Raw genomic sequence first — 22,778 nt, 5'->3', positions numbered from 1 at the left:
ATCCCAGCCGTCACTGGGCTGCAGGAGTTTATTAACTCACCACCGGTGCTGATGGTGGAGGTTTGGGTTAAGATGACGTCGCCTGCTCGAAGGTTAAGAAAGGCTGTCAAGCACTAATACATTATGTCAACGAGAGGTTCCATTACTCTGATTACCAGTTTGCCTGGTTTGTGCGTCCCCCTCTTAGCTGATTGTCACAGGGGTTATATCACACGTCTAATATGTGATCACGCACTGAACTACACAGCTTTCGTGTTTTAAAAAGCTTCAGCATCTCCAGAAAATGATTCAAACGAAGACTCAAGTTGTGAGGTAGGCACTCGAACCGCTGCTCCTTCGCCCACTCACTGATCCGTGAACGAGATTGTCTATCCGGAACTATATCATAATCTCTTCAGAGTAAGCACGGGTGCTGAAATGGCCCATGACGGTGCGATAGCACCTGTCAGGAAGTCAAAACAAGCCAAAACCGAAACCTCCAGTCTAATGAAGGGCGACGAGCAGATAAAGATAAAGACTCCTCAAAAACGCTCTGCTGTTCGTGTAATACAATCCACTCCAGCAACTGTTGAATAAATATTATCTCAAAGGAACCAGTGAGTCCTGGTACTTTAAATAAATGTTATGAAATAACTTCTTTGTCAACAGATATTAATCATATCTTAACACTCTATATAGGGTGTTCCTCTGTTTACTGAAGACGCTTGGACTATCGGAGTAAATCAGCAGAAAGGAAGTGGAGTGGATGTGAAGTACCTGTCGAGCTTATAGTTACTGTGGGATAAATATTGATGGAACCTGTTGGTTACACTGTCAGCTATGAAAAATGCCAGCAGAGGGGATTTAATTTGCTCGTATAAATAATCCCTAGTCATTGCTACTGATGCAGAGCTAAACTGGATGATCTACTGTGGCTGCGTGATTGGTGGATAGTATGTGATGTGGGAAATGGTAAATGTGATTACTGCTGTAATGTAATTAAGAACTGGTGACGGGCTCAGATAACCTTGGTAACTCTTTGTGATGGGTAGGTTCTGTAGCCGACGTCTGATTGGCTGAACACACCTGAACCAGGTAGACATGGAGATTTCCATGAACCAATTTCCATCTATCGCCCTCATTTACTTATTTATGTTTCTGCAGCATTTGTTCTGGGACACGTGAGGGGAGGAGCATGGGGATTTTCAAGTGTAACTCTCTTTGGACAGGCAGGATTAGAGCTGGCAGCCATAACTAAAATATAATCAAATTATTTGTGATTACTTTATTATTAATGTGTAAGAAAGTGGCGATGTGATGACACAACATAATATCCTGCTTAATGTATTGGAACATTTCGAGCCCCTGTGCGAAGCTTCTACTCGGCCGCTGTACAAACCTCTCCCCTAACAATTCCCCACTCCTGGTTCAGTGAGGCTCATAAGTCTTCTGAGCAAATGCAGCCGCACAAACCCCATCGTACATTCTGCCCATTACCTCCGACTGCTGTTATTGCTTCATAAATGATATGAAAACCGCGCTGTGTAATGCACCTTCCTCCTGTAGCGCTGCACTGTGAGCTTCTGCCCAGGGACCTGCCCTGTGGTGTGTTGTGGTCCGACTGGGCCAGTGTTGTGTTTCAGACGGGCAGAGGACGGCTGCAGGGCCCGCGCTGCACAGGATAAACGGCTTGTTGTGAGCGGCCGCCACAATCCTACAATCAGCTAAATCTGTTTGTCTGCTTGAAATCAAAGGCTCTCTAGAGAAGCACTCGGCCCCCTCCTCCCCGCGGCCCACTCCCGGGCTTTCACTCGCTCTCAGAAAGGCTCGGAGGCCGGAACAGAGGGGGGTAATAATGAAACCCTTGGCTGACGAACAGCAGGAGAGTCGAGATGGATAAAGTTGATGCCGGACCCCGGCACACCTGCGATATTTCACCATTTTCTGTGTTTGCAACCAGCTGGGATCAGGTTACATTCCGGGATCATGTGGGAAGCGCGGTGGAAAACAGATTTCTTGATCTCCTCAAAAAGCAAAAACATGCCACAGCTGTCAGCAGCATGGAGGCTTAGAAATAACACGAAGCGCTTCATCTGTTCGCTGCCTGTCTGCGAGCAGCTTCAGCATCCAGATGCTCCACAACCTGGAGGATGATCACTGTACCACTGGAGCATCTCTGGGAACTGTTAGATTAAGTACGAAGAACACGCAGAAAACAGGTTAATCACAAATAAAAAGCTAAAAGTCCTCATGAGAACTATTTATTAGTCGCTAAAAAGCTAAGGTTCCTCCAATTATCTCTGCATAGAATCTGTATTTGTGGCAGCATTTTTGGGATAATGGCATATGTGTGGCTAATTAATATGTACACACTGTTTTTTCTGCTCTGAGCATTAAATGTGGCTCCTGTCTGACTCATCGTGCTCGTTGTGTGCGTGCGGCTGCAACGAGGTGGAATTTGTTGGTGTTTAGCTATGCATATGAGATGCAAATGAGTGTGTGACTGCCCATGAGGACGGCGTGTTTTCAGTGACTCTCCCCTCAGCGCCCTGTGCTTAACATCCTGTCAGCTGATCAACTCTGTCACAGACCCTTCTTATTTGCAAAGTCTGTGGACCCAAACAGAGGAAATTGCACTATATGCAGTCACACACACACACACACACTGGTGGTTTGCGTTCTCCTCGCCGTCAAGGGGAGATGAAGCTTCAATCCTTCCCTCTCTCCCTCTACGTCGCTGCACGTCTGCCATTTCCTTTCTCCTCCTCTGTCGCTGCCTCTCTGCCGCCTTTTTTCCCTCCGCTCTCTGTTTCTGCTTTGCTGTTTTCAGGTTTCACTTCAGTTATTTTTGCCCGCTTCCACAATTGTTTCTGTGCTGCGTTTGCATGTATGGGTGTGTCTCCGTTTGCTGCTTTGCAAACCTTCAGGGCTTGAAACCAAATCCTCTGTTCCTGCGTTTCTCAGTCTGTTTTCGGTATCGACCATTTGAGCGAATTTCTTGTGGGTCCCTGCTCTTACTTCTTTGCTTATAGTCGACACCAGCCATCTGTGTGTCAGGTAGAGCTGCTTCTGGCCCCACCAGTTTTTAATTGTCTACTGGTTTTAATTATTGTGGCTCCCAACCAGCTCCTGCGTAGCTGTGTCAGTACATGCTGGTATAGGGTTCCTCAGGTATCTAACAAAGTTTGCCAAGACATTGACTAACTTTCTTGACTAAGACTTAGCTTTGATGCTAAGTAAGTTAAAAGTCCTTTTTACAATTCTATTTCTCAAATATTAATACTTTTTTCTTGGGTTGACTCAAAAAACATCACATCTAGCTTCAAAAGGACAAATGTGACTGATATCCCCCAGCTGCAGTTCAGAACCTCAAAGGTCAGGCTACAGTCAAACACTGTTTTCAATTTTTCTGACTGTTACATGTAATATTTATAATTGTTTGGTAAGGGTTCGACTGAGTTCCTGCCGAGAGCATCTGCTTGAATAAAATCTCTTGTGGTCAGTGTTGTGTGTTGGAATTCAGTGTAATAAACCACCTATGTTGTAGCTCTGGCCCAAGGCTGGAATGCTGGATAGATGAATGAATACTGCAACAGCGTAATAAAGTCAGTCACCATAAATATGTTAGTGCACGAGGCCTTAGATATTTTAAATCTATATATTAATATTGATCGCTAGAGCTTGGAGCAGAGCTCTTAGAAAGTCAGTGTGGATCGATGGGTCCATTGCTCGGGTTTCAGGGAGTTGTGGAGGCTTGTTCGAGGGGGAGATAAAGATAAATGCACTTGTTCCACATCTAACATTTGTGGCCGGGGACAGCAGACCTCAGAGTGACTTGTATATATACTGCGGCACACTCAAACCATCAGTGCACACCTTCTATATGTGTTTTGTAACCTTTGTTTAGTTCAGCCATAGCTAGAGGAAAGTGCAAGTACACAAAAGGTCTCGATGGGAAGATGATGGTAAATTAAGCTTTACTGCCTGTAGACTGTGCCCTTTTCAAAGGTGCATCACCGCGCTTCCTCTAGCTTCTATCCCAGCTCCATTCCTGCTCATGCTCAGTCACTAAGCATTGATTTGGAAAAGCTCGGGGCAAGTTTGGGGCGGATTGGTCACATAACCACTGGTGTATTGTATTTGGAGTCATGATCCCGTCTTTACACAGCAACAACAATTTCTCTAGGCTTGGTTTAATGAAAGACCGCGGGATATGGTCAAAAGCTTCAGGAAGGCAAGCAGGGGAAACGTATCAGATCACAGACGTCAGGGTGAATTAAAGATCACTTGAAACCTCAATATGAAGAGAAGCAGTCAATTAGTCGAGTGAAAATGTTTGCATTTGTGAAGGTGGGCCTTGGGTCTGGAGGTAGAGTCCACTGATCAAAGGCCGAGTGGTGCAGGTCAAATGGTCCCTCAGCGCTTTGACTAATAATTAATCACGCTGAACAGCTAGATAAGTCTGGACTATGTGTAGGTTGACATCATATACATACCTGGGATAAGATAAAAGCTAAACTGCCAGTTGAGTGAACGATCACTAACCAGTTTTCAAAAACACTCCAGGCTTTCAGCTCACCGATTTGAAGCATCTCTGCCTGATGCTTCAGTCCACTCACTGTGATCTCTTTGTGGGAGCTTAAAAATAAGGTCTGCATGACAGAGCTTGAAGCTCAACCATCATAAAAAAAAAGCCCAACATAAACTGATGGACATGCACTTAAACTATCAAACAGTCCAGAGAGAGACTGGCTGTGCCGCAGGCCTGATCTAAGCATCTGAAGCCCATTTTTATATTTAGCCTGCGCCGGTTTTGTGGCGTCTCGCTGTGTTTTTGCAATCCAGACCTCCTGCATGTACACAGTGACATTTCCAGCTAAAGGTGAGCTTTGCAGCCGTGGATTCTTTTTTTCCTTTTTACTGAGTCCTATCAATACATCACACACTTCACTCTGAACAAAGACGTAGACCAGGGCTTGTGAATGCGGTGTTCCTGTGTTCTTCTTCTCTCTCGCTTCCTCTTTTCTGTACACACAAACATAGACATGCAGTACATTAGTGTAGTTAAGGCCGACACACACTTAACTACTGTGCAGCTGATTATGAATGAGTTCTATGTTGGCGACTGAAGGCCCTTGCTGGGTGGGAGAAGTGCTGGTCTGGCTCAGGCGGCAACCATTCTTAAGTGTGTGGGGTATAAAGGTTCCAGGTTTCACCCAGCTGCTGCCATCGGTTCCTGTATAAAAAGACCCAATCCACACATTAACGTTGGGACACACTTTCCCCTTTAAATGTGTTTTCTTTATTATATTTTTCTTTATTATTATTGACCAGACATGTATGGAATTATATAGTAAAGATAAAGTGTCAAATAATGAAATAATGATCAGTTGGTGAAAATGAGAAGAACAAAAACAGACCATTAGTCTTTAGTTTTTACAGCCTTACATTCCTTTATTGTGAACTTTAGTTTTTTTGTTTACCGATCTTTAGCCACTCGCTAATTTGCAGCAACGGCTGTTTGCTGTTTATTAAAAACCTCACGCATCCTCCATCTGTTTCTCATGACTCTTAGCATTTCACAGAGCACAATCCCTTAAGTCCACTGCAAGACTTTTATTGTCAGACATCTGTGGAACATGTGTCTCATTAACTCCAGTTTGACAGAGAGTTAAAATCCAAAGTGGGTTAATTGGTGATTGACTGCTGTACGTCTATGGAAAGGAAACAGCGGACCAGTTTGAGCATCTGTGGTACCGTTGTGACAATCACTGTAGATTTCATTCAGTTTCCCTTAAGAACCTTTGAAAGTCTCAATAGGCTTTCCCTTGACCTCAAAATATAGAAAATTCTCAAATGCAACCTGTATTCAAGCACAATGAGAGGGTGAGGAATAAGAAGATAACAGATACCCCGCCGTGTTCAGACAAGGCATACTGTGCATTGCTTTTTGACTCATTAGCAGTCCACAGTGGCACTGCAGGATTGTTAGCATTCCTTTGGCCACAGACAGTGATGTATGCTGAGCGGTGTGGCCTCAGCCTCCCGGGGCTTCGGGTGGACACGCATGTAGAGCCTATGGGCTGGCGTTGCCATTAGTGACCATGCCTTGTGTTATCCTCGTAGCCGTTGGATTAGTGAGGCCAAAAGGTGCAATTTGTCTGGTCACTCAGCGCCAATACACTGCTAGCTCATTAGAATTCTGCTCTCATCGATGGCATGTACAGTAGCTTTAATTGGGACTTTGCATACGGGTGCTTTGTGTTAAACCAAGACATGTTGTACAGCTGTGTACTTAAGCGCAAGTAAGAGAGAGAGAGCGCTAAAGAGCAGAAATTTTGTTATTAGATTCTAAAGGACACTGACTTAATAAAGGTTAGTGGGATTGTAATAAGCACTGTACACATTGACCTCTCAGTTATTATAGTGTAGATTTATTCTGGGAGAAAACATCTCTGTTTTAGCCACCAAGAAATACATACACGTATGATAATTTCATTGCTTTAAAGACCTGTTCAAAGTATTTCTTAGAAAATGTGGAACGTCATTGCATTGATCTAATGCTGGAAGCATTCACCTTATTACACAGGCTGGGAGTCTAAAGGCTGAGATGTTTCCACAGAATAGCAAGCAGCCATAGATCTCACTTTGATCTCAGACACACTAAAACATCAAGTCCTACTTTTCATTAGAAACACATTTCACCAATAAGCACTTTCACAATTTGCCAACAAACCAGACCCGGAAGAATTATTTTTTGTTTTCTCTCAGAACTGGCGACAGTTTAGCAGGGTTGGTGCAGTCTTACATATTCCTTCATTTGCTATTATTGAGTCATAAATACTGCTGGTATGTTTCACACTACATCAATCAATTATTCATGGTCTTTACTTTAGTAGCATCTGTTTGCATGTGACACGGACGTTTACTGAGTGGTTAAAAACGCGCACAGAATCAGACTGTGCAGCATTACATTACCTGGGATTTGGACACATTTCAACCAATAACCACACATCTTTGTTTGAGGTTTACACCTCTGCCGGTTGATCAAATTTCCTACTCAGGTGTTACAACATGCTCAGATTTCCTGTCCATTCACTGGCTTATTTGGTATTGACCCACCTGTCTCCTCTTGTGAAGACGCTTCTATGATATTCATGAAGATAAAGCCTTCCCATTTTCCAATAAGAGATGTTTTCCTTTTCAAATCCTGTCGACAAGTTGCCAACTTATTCTTGGCGAATCCATGCTTCTTGGTACAGTATTGGCACAAACATACTGGCTGCTTTCAAACAGCTGAGCTAGTTTGGATTTAAAACTCTCTGTGCTCTGAGTCTCCAGAGAGGATGTAGTATTTTGTGATCAAGCGTTGTAACTCACTGATGGAGGAGAATGCTTTTGGATATTCAATATTAGCCCATTTCAAGCACTCCGGGGGTCATGGCCGACTGATTCCCTCTCTCTAATCCAATTCAGTCTAATACCCAGAATCATAGACTGTCAATCACGTACTGCATTTATTTTTCTCGCTGCCCTTCATTCCTTCCCTCCTTTCTTCTGTGTGAGGACTAGCATTTTAAAACTGCATTCTCTGCCATCCAGCATTTGGGCCTAGTCAAGAGAAAGGTGATCCAATAGCAGGATGAGTAACCTGAGCACCAAGGCAAGTTTGGCGTCTCGTTCAGTGTTTCTGATTTAAGCCATCAGATTCTGTAAAATCAGTTGCACAAACTTACTGTGTAGAGTCATTGTGTGTTCTGTTTAACATCTGGTTATGATTTGGGTTTGTTGGGAGATTGAGCAACATCACTGCTTTAACGTGAGCTTTAATATACTTGAATGACATTTAGTTTTATTGTGTTTGGGTTTTTTTGTACTTGGTCTAATTTACTAAGGATGCAAACAATTACACAACCAGGGAATGGGAATACCCTCTGGACACATTATAAGTGATGGGCCTGGGCAGGATGTAGTAATGTGGTTCATTTGTACAGGTTGGGCGACAGGAGAAGGTAAATTCCTAGTAGCAAATGATTGTGAAATGGCAATACTGCTTAATCACGACAATAACAAAATATTGACTTGGACACAATTCAAGCTGAGGAAGAAACAATAGAAGATTGCGTATGAAATACAGCATTGCATCAGTATTAGGTGTCTTGCCCAGTTTAGTTTACTAGATGGAGCTGAATTATTAAGTTTGCATCCTGCAGCCACTCACACGTAGGAGGAGCAGTATGCACATTATAACATAATGGCTACTGCTTATTATGCACAGTTTAGTATGTTTCCATACTAATTCATTTAACTGGATCTAATATAGGTTGAGTATGTTAAATTTGTGTTGCATTTTGCTTCATAGCTCAGAATATAGTTAAGCTTTTCTTTTAGATTTCAGCAATTTCATGCAATTTCAGAATGAAACAGGCCATTAATAGGCCATCGAAAGTCTCTATTGAAAGTGTAATAATGATATGAATTTGCATGTACTTGTGTGGAGTGTCATAGTAATAATGGGGCAGTTAATTGGATTTACATGGATGATTTCCATGCACAAGTACAGTGATATTAAGTAACTCGTAACTATCTAATATCAGAGGTGCTGCCAGACACAGATAACAAGTCAAGCTGGCTACAGCTGATATACAGGTGAAGGAGCTGCAGGTGGCTTCTCAAAGCTTACTCACAAAGCCACTTGTGGCCATCTGGGAAAATAAAGATTATGACTGAACTGTCAGTTTTCTCCCATCGCTGCACTAATAGTTACAAATAGAAGACTTTTACACCGGCTAAAGAAAATGCATTGGACTGCAGCCCAGCTGGTGAGACGGAGAGGTCTGCAGACAATTTCTCCTACACTAGACTTGTCAGGAAAAAGTCATCCATGGAGAAAAGGCTGTTTTCAGAATTAATAAGTTTCTGCCTTCAGTGCCACAACTGGGGAAAGTTTGCACCACACATGATTTTTAATGTAAGACTATTTTCACATTCGGCCAACACTGGACCTTTTATTGTATTGGTTTAAATTATTGAAGAATTAATATACAGTATAAGGTGAAAATTAGGCACTGAGGCCAAGGAAATCACAGTAAAATGTATGAAAGTGGTTTAAAAGGTTACAATAAAGCTGTTTCCATCTATAGTTTGTTTAATGTTTAGAGGCTTCTAATAGGATACAAAGACCTAAATGCAATTGAGTGGGCAGTTTTTTATTACTGCAAATTACATGGTCAGAGGTAGAATTCAAATTGTGCAGTAATGGTGGAGACCATCAAGGTACTTCCAGGTAATAAATTAGCTTAAATTAAAAGATGCCATGGTAACTTTATTATCCCTTCCTAATGCATAGCTTAATTACTCTGGAGTGGAGGGAATCTAATTCGGGCTGCTTTGTAGTGAAGACACTGCTTAATTATTATATTATAGCAAGTAAACTATGATTATTGAAGAAGAAAAGAGAGCAGACCTAATGAGTTGCTCGTATCTGAACAAGCAGTAAAGGTGAATATAAGCCAGGGTGTGCTGGTCGGGTGGTGGGGTGTAAATGGTATTGATTGTTGCTTACATTTAATGGCACTGGGCCATGATTGGATTAACATGCAAAACCTCTGTGAACCCACTAATGGACCCAGGAGATGTAACACACTTTACTGCATTGGATTAGCGCTGAAACAACCAAGCAGCTACTAAATGCAGTAGGATATGGTACTATTTAGCAGTGAAAACAATAATGTGTTGACTTTGACCGTTATCCCTTTGGTAGATGAAGCCTGGCGTTTGTCTAATTCCTTTCACACACGTATTACATTCCTGTATGAGCCAGCAGAAGATCAGTAACTGACTGAAGGAACCACCCATCGGCTGCCGTGCTCCGTCAAATATGTGGTGTATTGGCACATGGGCCCAGTGGGACATTACCTGCGCTCTGCTCCATTTGCATTAAATAGTTGATAAAGGGTTGTTGCCCGCTGCTCAAACTCCTGCTTCTGTTTTCTTGAAAGGCTTCCAAACCCAAATTCCATCTGCAGCGACACAAGCGCTTTGGTAAAAGAGGTTGAAACCATAAAAAATGTGGACAATGGGACAAAAAGCTTTTTAATTAGTATCTGTCAAATGTCCAAACTGGGCACTTTCCAGATTCCTCCTCCAGCCAGCGTTCGTATTCTGGAGTCATTCTGTGTTCTGTCAGGCCATTGGAACAGAGCACCGGGCGCATTTTCTGGCATTCGCTGCTCTTCAGTCCTCACCTCTGCCAACCTGTTAAACAAATGAGTGATGAGCTCAAGCTCTGCTGCCGCTTTCCTCCTCGCACGCCTGCTGTATCGAAGCGGGCAACGGATGTAATGGAGGGAGGGAGAGAAAAAATCAATCTGCCTTTTGTCAAGCGCTGGGTCAAACCCAATTGGGCCGCTTCCTACAGCCAAGAGAAAGGTCAAGCCAATAAGTGTGTGTGTGGTCTGATGCAGTGGTGTAAAGGCACACGCTGAGAAGCCTGAAAGTGTTTAACACTTCACCCTAAGTCACAAAGAAATGAAAAACCAGGAAGAACACATAAAAATGCTGAACTGCTATAGCATTAAATTGTATTGCTTCTGGTTCATGGCTTCAGAAAACGGCTCCGTCTCAACAGCTGTCAGGCTGTAAAGGTCCAGATCAGAAGGTGTTTTACATGCAGCTCACCGGTGTCTATGGGAGGTTTCCCTGCGTTTAAACTCCTCCTCAGCCCTGCTTTGGTGACATATGTGAATTTATTAAAACAAAACACTTATCCCTCCTCCTAACAGGTGGATGATAGATGTTTTTCATCCATTTCTGGGCAAATACTGAAAGCAATCATATCAGCAGGACATCGGTGTTTAAGTTTTATTGCAACATCTTTGTTATCCATGATTGTGTTTCCAATAGTTGTGTTATTTTACTGCAAAAACCTTTTTTCCCTCCACAGTTAGTTGCAAATATAGATTTTTTTTTCTCTCTCTGTCTCTTCAGTTTCATCATTCCCTTCTCTTCTCCCCAGACGGCCATCAGCTAATATTGATTAGTGTGTAATGTTGCTTTGCAGGTAGGCTCGGTGTGTTGACTGTATTTCTAACAGCCAGCACTGTCACGCTGTTGAGAACAACACATTTTATGGGTCTCATCAGGCCTGGAATCTTAGCACTCGTTAGCACTGGAGGGATCTGTGAGGCAAAGACACGGTCAGATAGGAAATTAGTTTTTTTTATTGCAGATTGTGTTGACTCAAATTTTACTCAGTGGATGGTTATTGATCAGTCAGTGGAGGACTCTAAAAGAATGCTTTAGTGGAATTTAGTGCGGTATAAAAATGATGCTGCTGTTTTTTGATTTTTGTAATAATGATAAATGTTGAATGAGTGCGTCTCAGATTGTTATAGTACTGATATAAAACAGGAGCAGACGTCCGTATCTCTTATTTGCTGACGTGAAACAGTATTGAAGCCAGTCGCCCTTTGGCAGAGGCTGCATGCGTTTTCCAACAGGATCACACTGACCCATATACGCTTGGTGAAATACTAAACCACTTAAGAAATCCCTCAATGATCCCTGAAGAACTGGTCCCTAGGCAGCGGGAAGCATATTGGCCTCTGTCTCTGAGCTGGAGAATATGTCGGGAGATGAGCTGGAAAAAATTGTTAGGTCATGGATTTTGTGGCAAAGCAGCGTGGGTCAGAAAGCAGGTTTGGAAAGCAGAAATGTCAGCGCCCGGAGCTGGATCTTAGTTCCGTCGGCCTGTGACAATAGATGCTCCTGCTTAACAAAGTGGGCATGTAAAGGCGGCCGAGGTGGGAAATGTGCTGGAAAAGTGTCGCCTTTAGGACTCATTTCTTGTGTGCTGGATTTCCTGGTGTTGTGTTCAACACAAAGACCCGTAATTAGAGAGTGTGTATCTGTTTTATCTTTTTCTTTTTTCTATTTCGGCCTCCGTGATCGAACACGATCATTGAGTAAAACAAGAAAGACAGGTAGTTGATACAGTATGTGCTGAGGTTTGGACTCTGCTGGAGGCAGTGGTCCCTGAACACAACACAACCTCACACCAGCACAAGCGGCAGCCTCTGCTGGACGACTGCAGGTGCCAGTGAAGAGAACCGTAGCTGTCCTCATTAAACTGCAGCAGAGGACGCGGCTGCACCCGCTTCTCAGCTATTACATTTGTAATTCTAAGTCGTACCTGCACTCATTTGCATGCCACACTCCACTTAATGCTGCACAGGTGGGGCATAATGCGTTCACAATTGCTTTTTGTGCCGTGCTGGGAGAGGCGGCACGGCGTCTGTCTAATAGGTGACAGTCTGAATGGTCAGACACAGGTGGTGCGCTCGGGGGTCCTGGTTCCACGCCTGTCTTATTGTGAACGCTGGCTCACTGACATCTAATGGAAAAGAGCCTTCATTATTGTTATCAGACGCATCTGTGACACGTGTGGAGTGAGTCTTTTTAAGGGGTCTGCTTCTGCTTGGACATACTGTAGTTCCTGCAGTGGATCAGGCTTTAATGGGACGTGGAGGCTCCCAGCGTTTTTTTTCTAACATAAGTGTGGTGCATTTCAAAATGTCATTTTTCTTTCATGATGTTTAATGTGTCGAGCGTCGCATCTACTTCCTTCAGATTAGTTCAGTCTCTCCTCTCTAAGTGCGCAGATACTCACAGTATCGCTTCCAGGAAAGATGCTTTATGTTCTGAAGCTTGTTTTCACCGTCATGATCATAGTGAATGTTTAATGCGCTCGTATTTCTCCTCATAAAACAGCACGTGTGTGCGCTTTCGCACCGCGGCGCTCGCGTGTGGGACTCGGGCTCAGAGATAGTGATGAGAGAGATGCAGTAATGTGTTTGATTTTTTTATTTTACATTTTACAGGGGTGCACAGTGTTTGTTTCGCCCTCACGCAGCCGGAGCGAGAGAGGGGGTGGATGGAACGGGGAGGGATTAAATTCCAGATAGCACACACACAGTCATGCCTGGTAAACAACCCTGGAGCAAGTGAATCAACAAATCACGCACCATGTGGAAGGAGTGTTATACGTCTCAACAGCTCCGAGAGGAACTTTGGCTGAAACCACAGCTGTGTTTTTCTACTTTCTATTTGTTCAGAATCCGTTATTTAATGAATTCCTCTCACTGGTCAATGCGATGGGATTTGAAAGCTCATCATTCACTGACGCACCTGCTGCACAGTAGGTCTTCTGTCTGATAGTGACTTTCTGCAGAGCTGCTGTGAAATGACATTTTCAGAAGTTTGCTAGGAGGCTGACTGGAAGCTAATTAGCTGCCTGCTGATCACTTTCCGCTGCACTAACAGGGTGAATGAGGCGTCTGTCTCTTTGTTGTGATCGGTGCTTTTATTATTATTATTCCACGTTGATGCTACCAATCACTTTCCGCGGACAAACACAAACAAACATTTATTTCTTTTTATCGCTCCTGTCATTTCATTGTCATTATCAGCGAAGTAGTGGTGAAATAACAGTTTCATATTATTTCTCCAGTTTGTTTTTCTGCTGCCTTTTATCTTAGAGCTTTTTCCACGCCGTCGCTCTGTCTTTATCTCCGTCTTGTTACGACGGCAGGGAGTGAAGCAGTCGAGCGTCTTGGCGTCGCCTCCCTCGCAGGGACGCGACTGACAGGCGTGAGCTGCTGTTTGTGTGGTCCACGTGCTGCTCGGCCGTCTGCTGTTTATCCGCTCCACCTCTGTATTGTGGCATGACTGCTTTCTGAGCCTCCATCCCGTTCCCCTTCGCCCTCACAGCCTCCACACAAACACACCGCACCTGTGTTCCTCCAGAGACGACTTGGGCAGCTTCGCTCTCGGCTCAGCTTTTACCACCGCAGCCCCACTGGGCGCCCGCCTTTTCCCTACATTCCCCCAGTTACGGGTTACTGGAGACGCCCTGGAGCAAACAGGGGCATTAACCGCTTTGCAGAGATTTAGGGTTAATGATTTGCCGCCCTCACTTGGTTTGAACAGGCAGCAATAAGGGCACAGATCAATGTGAGGTGTTGGTTTTGGGGACATAGACTTGTCTGGTTGGGCTTCTTTTTGGCTACATCCTCATCATTTGCATCTCTGCGTGGATGTGATTATTATTTTTCCCCCAATCTCTTGATGATTGCAGTCTGCTGTGTAGTAGGAGGTGGATGATCATTCACTAATCACAGTCAATTCTCTGACTTCATCTGTTCCACTTGTTGAAATATTCTTGGACAAAACATTGTCAGCTGTCTTTTTGAATGGCCTAGCACGTTGTTGGACATTCCTCCACATATCTGACCCAGATGTTTGCTTATCCAGCACTCAGCCAGTTGCTTGTGTTATAGTAGCAGTGTTTAATGTAGCCTGGAGCTGCTAGCCTCCAGCGGAGATTAGAAGCTGGCTACAGATCTGTGTAAAGGTTTGCACAGCTCCCTCCGCAGCCACAGGAGACTTCATGAAACCCCTTTTCACGTATGCAGCAAGACTCCACAAGACCTGTAAACAGACTTTGATCTGTCAGGTCTATGGACTTTGTTGATTCTAGCTCCAACCATGTGATCAGCCAAGTTAACGCCATCAACTCCTTCAACCATTTTCTCAAAATACTGTGAGGTTTGTTAGTGTAATGCAGCATCTGACAGCAGCCCCAGCTTCAGTCTTCAGGAGGTTCAGTCTCACTAATCTGAAGTATAAAAAGCAGTGACAGAGTTTCAAGGTCTGCAGACTCAGAAGCACAGATTTCTGTGTCTGTGGGTGTATTTCCACATAGCACTCTAAAGCTAGAACTCATTAAGTAGAAGAGAACCACATCTGCATCTTTCAGACATCTGCATTCTTCTCCGTCACTGTCAGCGTGCTGTCACAGTCCTTCCTCCATTAGCTTTCCTGCCGCCCTGCACAGTTGTAGCGTGTGAGTATGTAGATGTGTACCTGTGCTTGTATGTCATCAGGGACCTCAGAACACTGATGTGGTTTATTGGTTCACTAGCTGAGGTCAATCAATAAGTCTGAGAGGAGAGGAGGAGCAGGGGACAATGGAGAATAATAATGAATTGAAAAACTGGAAGAGGAGGAGGTGATTGTTCACTCGCACTCACTGTCAACACCACTCACAGCCTTTCTGTACCAACTAATCCCGCGCGTGTGTGCGTGTGTGTGTGTGTCAGACAGGAGCCAAGTATATGGACTAAAAATCTTCCTGACAAATTGGACTCGATGTTCGTGCCCTAAAAAAACATTTCACCTTAACATGGAGCCATTGTTTTCATCCAGGAGCGAACTGTGTTCAGCCCCAGAACCTCCTGAGCTGTTAATCCAGTTGGGGTCAACACTTGGCTTTTCTGAGCACTAAATCCAGAATAACCTGACACACTGGAAAGGTAGTGGTGTAAACTACACACTGGGTCTGTGGCCAAAAAGAACTCCATTACTTTCACATTAACAAAATAATATTGCGGTTCTAGACCTTTTGAATTGTCTCTCCATCAATCAACACGATTTGAGTTTTAATATATCAGTGTACTAGTACAGAATAATTAAATTAAACTAGTTTACCATTTACAAGGATGCATCTCAATATATTTAATTTTAAACATAATTTATGAATAAGGCTTTTTGATTTCATCATCCTTGGACAGACCTCTGTTCATCCCCATGTGTTGCAACGCCGCATGTGGAGTGGAGCAGTGTTATTGAGCAGTGCTCATAATGGGACATGCACATAGGAGGAGTAATTAGTGAACTAATTCCCTGTAATTGGTTGGTTTAAATAGAGGAAATCTATTGCTTGCTGTCCTTTTGATCTGTGTGGGAGCTGTTATGCAAATGAAATGGCTTTTGTTATGTGTTTGTGACTTTGTGTTTAAGAGAAAGGTGTGTGATGGTGGAACAGCGCCTAGGAGAGTTTAAATGTAGAAGGTTAATGTGCTCGTGCGAGTGTGTCGTCTGTGTACAACAGTGATACAGATGGAGCTCGGGACAAGAGGTAATGGTGCTAATTACGCATTCCTATTCCCCTCAGCATAGCGTGGCACCTTCCCAAATGCAGTGCCATTTAATAGCCGTGTAATCAGAGCCTATTCATGCACAGACCTCTTCAGCCTGCGTCGTGCACCCTACTGGAGACATCCTGCATGATCAAGGCACTGATGGCACTGTCTGCCCTGTTAGGAGTCCATTGAAATGCATGCAACAACCACCAAATACCACTACTGTGCTGCCTAGGACTCACTGATGCCCAGTGTATGAGACAAAGCAGCCCATCACTTCAGAGTCACATTGAGTTGTTGTGGTGAAACTGTTATCTGTTGATGTTTTGTTCAGACCTGTTTTGTGGCTTGACTAGCAAACATGTTCAGCTTGTGTGATTTAAGTCCGCTTCGCTCTGCGCAGCAACAGCTGCCAGCTTTTCTGAATGAAAGCACGCGTGCAGCCAGCGACGAGACCACAGGAGCAAAACACCAGCTACTGTACGAGAGGCTTCACGCGTCAACGGCATTGGCGCGGAAGGAGTTAAAAAGCGTGACTCATTTAAGCTGGGAGTTGTTTCTGTCAGCGTCCATGAGAAAACTCACTCATTGTCACACGTTTGCAGCATGAACGACGTGGAAAAAGTGAATGAATGTTCAAAACTGAGCTCAGTTTCTTTGTGCAAATAGAAAGATGTTAGCTGAGCAACCGATAAACAGACTGTTGAAAAACATCTGATGATTAGTATTATTTTGTTTTTCAATTGGCATCTTTCAACATGTGTGTGTTTGTACAAATGAAGATGATCACATTCCGTCCTTTGAGAATAGCTTGTTTTTGGGCCTCCTGATATGATCTGTTGTGGTGCATTCACGCTAATGCGAATGGAACTGTCGGTGCTCGTTGGGTCTTTATGTTTGTAATGTAGTGCGACCTTCACAGTGTGGAGTATTACACACTCATTCATATTTTATGCACCTTACTCACGCTTCCACTGCGGATGTGAGACCGTTTGGATGATGCAACGCTGCTGAAAACCTGATTTCCAGGCTGGTTTCCTGCCTGTCTGACTAAATGACTCACACAGTGACTCCATAACGGGTCTCACTAAAAAGGGCCTTCTTGGCGTGCTGTGGTCATTTGTGCCCGTTTAGAATAATCACAGTTAATTGTTGTTGCTCCCTCGTGAGTGTGTTAGTGAACAATGAGTCAGCAGCAGTAACAGAACCAACTGCCACTTAATGCTACAGGCTTCTGTCACACCTATGATCTAGGTACTGATAAATGATCCCATGTGTGTGTGCTGTGCGATGTTCTGTATGAAGCTGCTTCTGTGGTGCATGCAGCACCGACTGCTTCATTTGTTCTGCTTCAGACACTGTAGAACTCAAAAGCCTGTACAGAACGAGCACACAGTGTCCTGGAAGAGTCTGAGGAGAATTTCCGTCTGAAGGTGGAGGATTAAGGGTTTAAGTGTGTTTAATCTGGAGGGAGGTCCTAGAAAGCGGTGGCACAAATGCCGTATAACCTGGATTAGCAGCACTGACGGGCAGAGCTGGAGGAGGAGCCGCGTCTGCTGTCACGCCTCCATCCAGCATCAGGTTAGAATACGATCGTAACAGCACGTGATGGGCTCAGCAGAGAGGAAATGCGCTGAGCCCAGTCTGGGCTCCACCTCTAGCAGGGCAGAGCCCGTCTGTTGGACACTGACCAGAGTCCACTGACAGTAACGTGAAGTGAAAAGGTCCTTCTCTCAATTAGTAACACGCAGCTTTAATGGCATCAATGCGACTCATCACATCTACATTTCCAGTCACATCTACAAATGTGACTGGAAAGGTTGTTTCCACATAGTTTTTTACACTTGCGCTACCTTGAGATTGCATAACTGTTTTTCAGATTCATAAGAACATGTTAATATTGAAGATAAAAAGAACTGTATTTCATAACCAGTATGTGCTGTATTAGTTAAATAGTGTGACGTGAATTGACGTAAACGAAGATGTTGCATGTGTTTGTGCATGTGTGTGTGGAACATGTTGACCATCAGAGAGGACTTGTGTCCCTATTGATTTTAGCTTGATGTTTGGAGCTGTGCAAACACACTACTCATTAACTTCAGGACTCCAGGTTTGAGCTCCTCTGTTTCTGATTGGATCGAGGAGAGATCAAATAGCGAGGACGGGTAACGCAAAACGCTCGACGTATTGAACAAGGCTGCAACGTGTCGACTCCAATTATGTCTGTTTGCAGCTGCATAGTAAGATATAAGAAGTGGAGCATTAAATCTGCGGGTGATGTATCGGGTCTAGAAGGGAGGGAGCAGTCTCCATTCAGATGTCATTAAGTTGAGATAAATAGATTTCAACTTGGGGTGAACAGCGCTGGCAGGCGTCAGCAGAACTGCAGGAGTGTTCTGCAGCATAAAGCCTGTGTTTGATCATTTTAACAAGTGCAAACACACCCGTGTTTCTATCCTTTCTACATAGTGAAGGGAAATATAACCAAATCACAGGTTTTTTTATATTGTTCTTGAGCAGAAATAAATCATCACAATTGGCAGACATTTAATTTTAAGTCACGATGGTTCGTTTTGCCAAAATGTATTATATAATACAAATGTGTAGATTGTCCCATAAAGAGCACAAGTTTTGTGTACGCTTTGTTTTACCCTGTTGAAACATACCTTCATCTGAATGTGAGTGAAATATTATTGTCAAGTTCCACACAATAATTGAAACCTCGCCATTGTTTTAAAATGACTCAATTCTCTATTGCTCCCCCTCAAAGTTTATAGTCCTTTTTTTTTTTTTAATGATTCTCATTTTTCATCATCCCTTCTCTCTTCTCTGTTTCCTTTTCTTCTTGCTCCCTGTCAGATGATGAAGCATGCGTGGGACAGCTACAGGCGCTACGCCTGGGGTTCCAATGAGCTCCGGCCCGTCTCCAAGCAAGGCCACTCCAGCAATCTATTTGGTGAGTGAGAGAGCACACACACACACACACACACACACACACACACACACACACACACACACACACACACGATTGATCTCTCCTCCCTGCCACCAGTGGCCTTGGCCTTTAGATTAGCAGCCAAATTGGCCGTCAGTTAGAATCATCCATCTGTGGATGTCTGTAAAAGTCAACTTTATCATATATTTATATTCTGTTTGTCCTACTTGCCAGTTGTTGGTGTCTGTGCTGTTAATGACTGCCGAGACATGGGGGCATCTTATTCGGTCGTCTTTTTTGTCTGCTTCACACATTTGAGGCTTTTCTGCAGACCTTTATTCTCACTCAGCTTCTTTGTGAATGAATGCACCGCATTCTACCATCGAGTCGATTGTTCATCGTGTTGTCTCCGTGCATCACGTTGGCTCTGCTTCTCTGAGCGATGTCACTCAAAGGAAAGCGAAGGTAACAGCAGAACTAATTTGACAGCGCGAGTGGCGATGATGAAGAATGAAGAGACAGAAGTGACAGCATGGACATCCTACACCTTTACTGCAACAGACCGATATTATTGTATGCACAAAGATGATGATGATGATATACAGCTTTTAATGTAGCTGCATTAAATTGTGTGAAGACTGAATGAGGCAGTGGTCCAGGTAAGCTGCAAACCAGTGGGGGGTCTGGTTTGGATCACCTGTACTGAGCAGAACAGGAACCAATCTCCCTAATGGCAAATGCTCTGCCTTCATTTTGACTGTGTTTTTTTGCAGGTGTTTCAGTGTGTACACATAATGAATACTGTTATTTATCCTCCCTGATTGGATTAATAAGAGCGGGGATTGGATTTTTAATTTGTTAAGATCGCTTTCTCTCTCTTGACCTAATTAAATTCTCAGTTTGAACATTTATTTAGATACCTTCAGTGCCGTGTGTGTGTGTTCGTGTGCGTGTGTTTGTGTGTGTGAGTGAGACAGTTTAGTGTGGTGTCACTCCAGGTTCTTGGAGAGATAAGATGTCATTCGTGTGTGAAAGCCGAAGCTGTGCCTCGACTGCTGATAAGACGACTCCCTTGAAACCAAAATGCACTCACGTACTTGATCTGGTTTGATGTTTTCCTGTGTTTGTTCATTGCTTGAGTGACAGTAGTAGCACAGTAACTACTGAGATTTGTTTTCTCTATCCTTCCCTCATACCTGTAATTAAGAGGAGGATCTAAATCAGTGCAGTGATTCCATAGACGTTGTGTTGCGGCGCTATAGGTTGTGAAGCCTGACTCTCTCTACACACTCCTTCCTCCATCGTTGCTGCTGTGAAATCACAGATCTGACTCGTCTGTCACGTTGTCTTTTTCCCAGCTTAACTTGCTCAGAATGTGTCTCCAGGCGGCTTGTTTACAGTCAACATGCAAAGCCACTTTCTGAGCCGGCCTAAGTCTTTGGACTTTTCTGCATTTTGAAGCCTGTAGCCCTCGGAACAAAAATGATGTAATGTGATTGAAACATACAGTAGAACCTCAGCCTTTGCCCTGGAAACGAAGCAGACGTACACTGTAAATAACTTTAGTCGACAGTAGTTGGGAGAAACCTGCTCAACTTTGTGTTAGTTGTTCCTCTTTGTCTCTGACTCTCCATGCGTCCCTGCTGTCAGTGCTATAGAAAAGTAAATAGGTTTTAGTTGACTGCTCCAGTAGACCCACTTCCATCAGTAAATAAGACAGCTGGGCCCCAGGGCCTTGTCAAAGCCATTTCCAACTCCTATAGAGCATGATAATACTGCGTGACCGGGAATATTATGCAGGAAGCTGCGTTGTCTTCCTGAGGCTGATGGACACGAACCAAAGTCCTGCGAACGGTGGGAGTACCTTCATCCTCCGTCCATCCACTTTTGCTTTACTTGTCCAGCACATTTAGATGCATCCTTAACTGAATGTGAATTGTAGATCTTCTTAATTGCATGACCTGTTTAAGTGTGTGTGAAATGGATTCTGTTCTATTCACACAGCAGAAAAGGAAAAAGGCCTTTGAACTTGAGGTTTTTGCTTAGAAGAAGAGGCATTTTTCTGTTCCTGGAAGTGGTCCCTGCTAATGGAAAGGTGGCCCACCTCTACTAAAACGCAGTCCCGGACACCGTGACATGATAACTTGACAACCTGATTTCTCTTGAAGCGCAGCGACGTCTGCGTGTGTATTAAAAGCTGACTTTTCACAGTAATTGCTCACGACAAAAGGCTGCAGGCAGGGAAGGAAGCAAATGAAGCAGCTGCACAAAAGGGACTTCATTTAACATCCTGCTATTAAAAGTAAGTCCAGGTGAGCCTCCCCTGCGCTCGTGGAGCTGTCTGACACCGTGTTCTTTTTGCCTGTCGGCCGGCGCTGACAGACACGTGGAACAAGAAGCGGTGAGTCATGCTCCCATGGCGAGTCAGAAACCTGCTTCATCATTTAACCAGTTTAGGCTGGTTAATGCACTGCAGGATTTGTCCTCAGCCAACACAAACAGCTCAGTAAGACCCGGCACAATGAGTAGAAAGCAAAGTTCTGTGGTGTTGACCATGTACAGGCAGGTCCCGATGAATGGCTCAGTACAGCTCTTCCTTCTGGACGGTGAGTGAGTGGAGGACGTATTGAAGCTGTACCAGGATCTGACTTGAGCTTCAAAAGGTCCTGACTTGATTAAGTGGTTCCGAATGAGCACCTGCTAAGACAAAGTGTCTTGTCTTGAGCTGCAGCGTTGTTCATTCTGGCTTCATGGGCATTGACGCCACCTTATCATGTTGCAGAAGACTTGTGTCTGAAGCCAAACAGGAGTTGCTCAATGGTGAGATTCCTGCATTATCCACCGTCTGGACTGCTTTTGTTAACACGTCTCTATGAATGTACTTTGTGCTGCTAATACGTGACGTGTCTTGGTTTGTCCAGGATCAGTTCAACGTGGTTCTTTGACATTATACAATTCAAACACAGACACCGTAGGGAGAGGATTCCTACCATCGTGGTCCTGAAGAATGAACGTGTTATTGAGGCGGAATTGATGAATAGCAGTCTGTTCATATTACGTTATCTGAAATGTGAGTTTGGTCCAAACCTTGTTGTTGCAATGTCTGGTGACGTCTTATTAACAACCATAGTGTGGTGGATGGATGGTCCCTTGTTTGATCATGTCTGTGCAGAAGATGAATTCCACAGCCTGTTGTTTTCCAGTGGCTGCTCCAGGACTGAGCTCTATGTTTAGTGTGTGTGCGGTTCCTTCGCTGCCCTCGCTTTAATTGACACTGTTGACAATCCACCGGCGCGCGAGCTAAGGTTCAAACACGTTCTCCTGGGTTATTGCAGCCGGGGGCCGGCCCAGGAAGGCGCTTGGCAGCTCAACCAAGTGGAAAATCTCCTCACGCCTGCGAGGGGCTGCGCGTGTTCTCCAAAACAAACCAACTTGACTGGGCCACGGCCCATGAAAGGTCACGCCTCCTGTCTCCTGTTGCACGCACATAGAAAGCGGCCGGTCTCCGTACACATAGACCTGCTCTGAGCCGTTCTCCGTACACATAGACCTGCTCTGAGCCGGTCTCCATACACATAGACCTGCTCTGAGCCGGTCTCAAACATATAGACCTGCTCTGAGCCCTTCTCCGTACGTATAGACCTGCTCTGAGCCGGTCTCAAACATATAGACCTGCTCTGAGTCGGTCTCCGTACACATAGACCTGCTCTGAGCCGTTCTCCGTACACATAGACCTGCTCTGAGCCGGTCTCCGTACACATAGACCTGCTCTGAGCCGGTCTCCGTACACATAGACCTGCTCTGAGCCGGTCTCCATACATATAGCCTTAGCCACATAGACCTGCTCTGAGCCGTGTGTAAGACGCCGTGCGCTAAGCGCT

At 44.3% G+C, this 22,778-nt stretch overlaps 1 protein-coding gene across 2 annotated transcripts in view; it reads left to right on the top strand.

Moving 5' to 3' along the window:
* The window catches only part of man1a1 (mannosidase, alpha, class 1A, member 1), a 60,619-nt gene that overhangs the window by 2,189 nt on the left and 35,652 nt on the right, over nt 1-22,778 (top strand). Inside the window, exons 1-2 of one of the 2 annotated variants that reach the window (XM_029140889.3) lie at nt 13,011-13,177; nt 18,822-18,918. In XM_029140889.3, coding sequence (XP_028996722.1) covers nt 18,822-18,918 — 97 coding nt within the window. In that variant the 5' untranslated portion in view covers nt 13,011-13,177. Of the gene's footprint in view, nt 1-13,010; nt 13,178-18,821; nt 18,919-22,778 lie in introns of those variants that run through there. The other variant, XM_029140888.3, reaches the window with a different exon arrangement.

Source organism: Betta splendens, chromosome 24 (assembly GCF_900634795.4).
Source record: "Betta splendens chromosome 24, fBetSpl5.4, whole genome shotgun sequence".
Lineage (NCBI taxonomy): Eukaryota > Metazoa > Chordata > Actinopteri > Anabantiformes > Osphronemidae > Betta > Betta splendens.
This window is presented reverse-complemented; position numbering and strand designations above follow the sequence as displayed.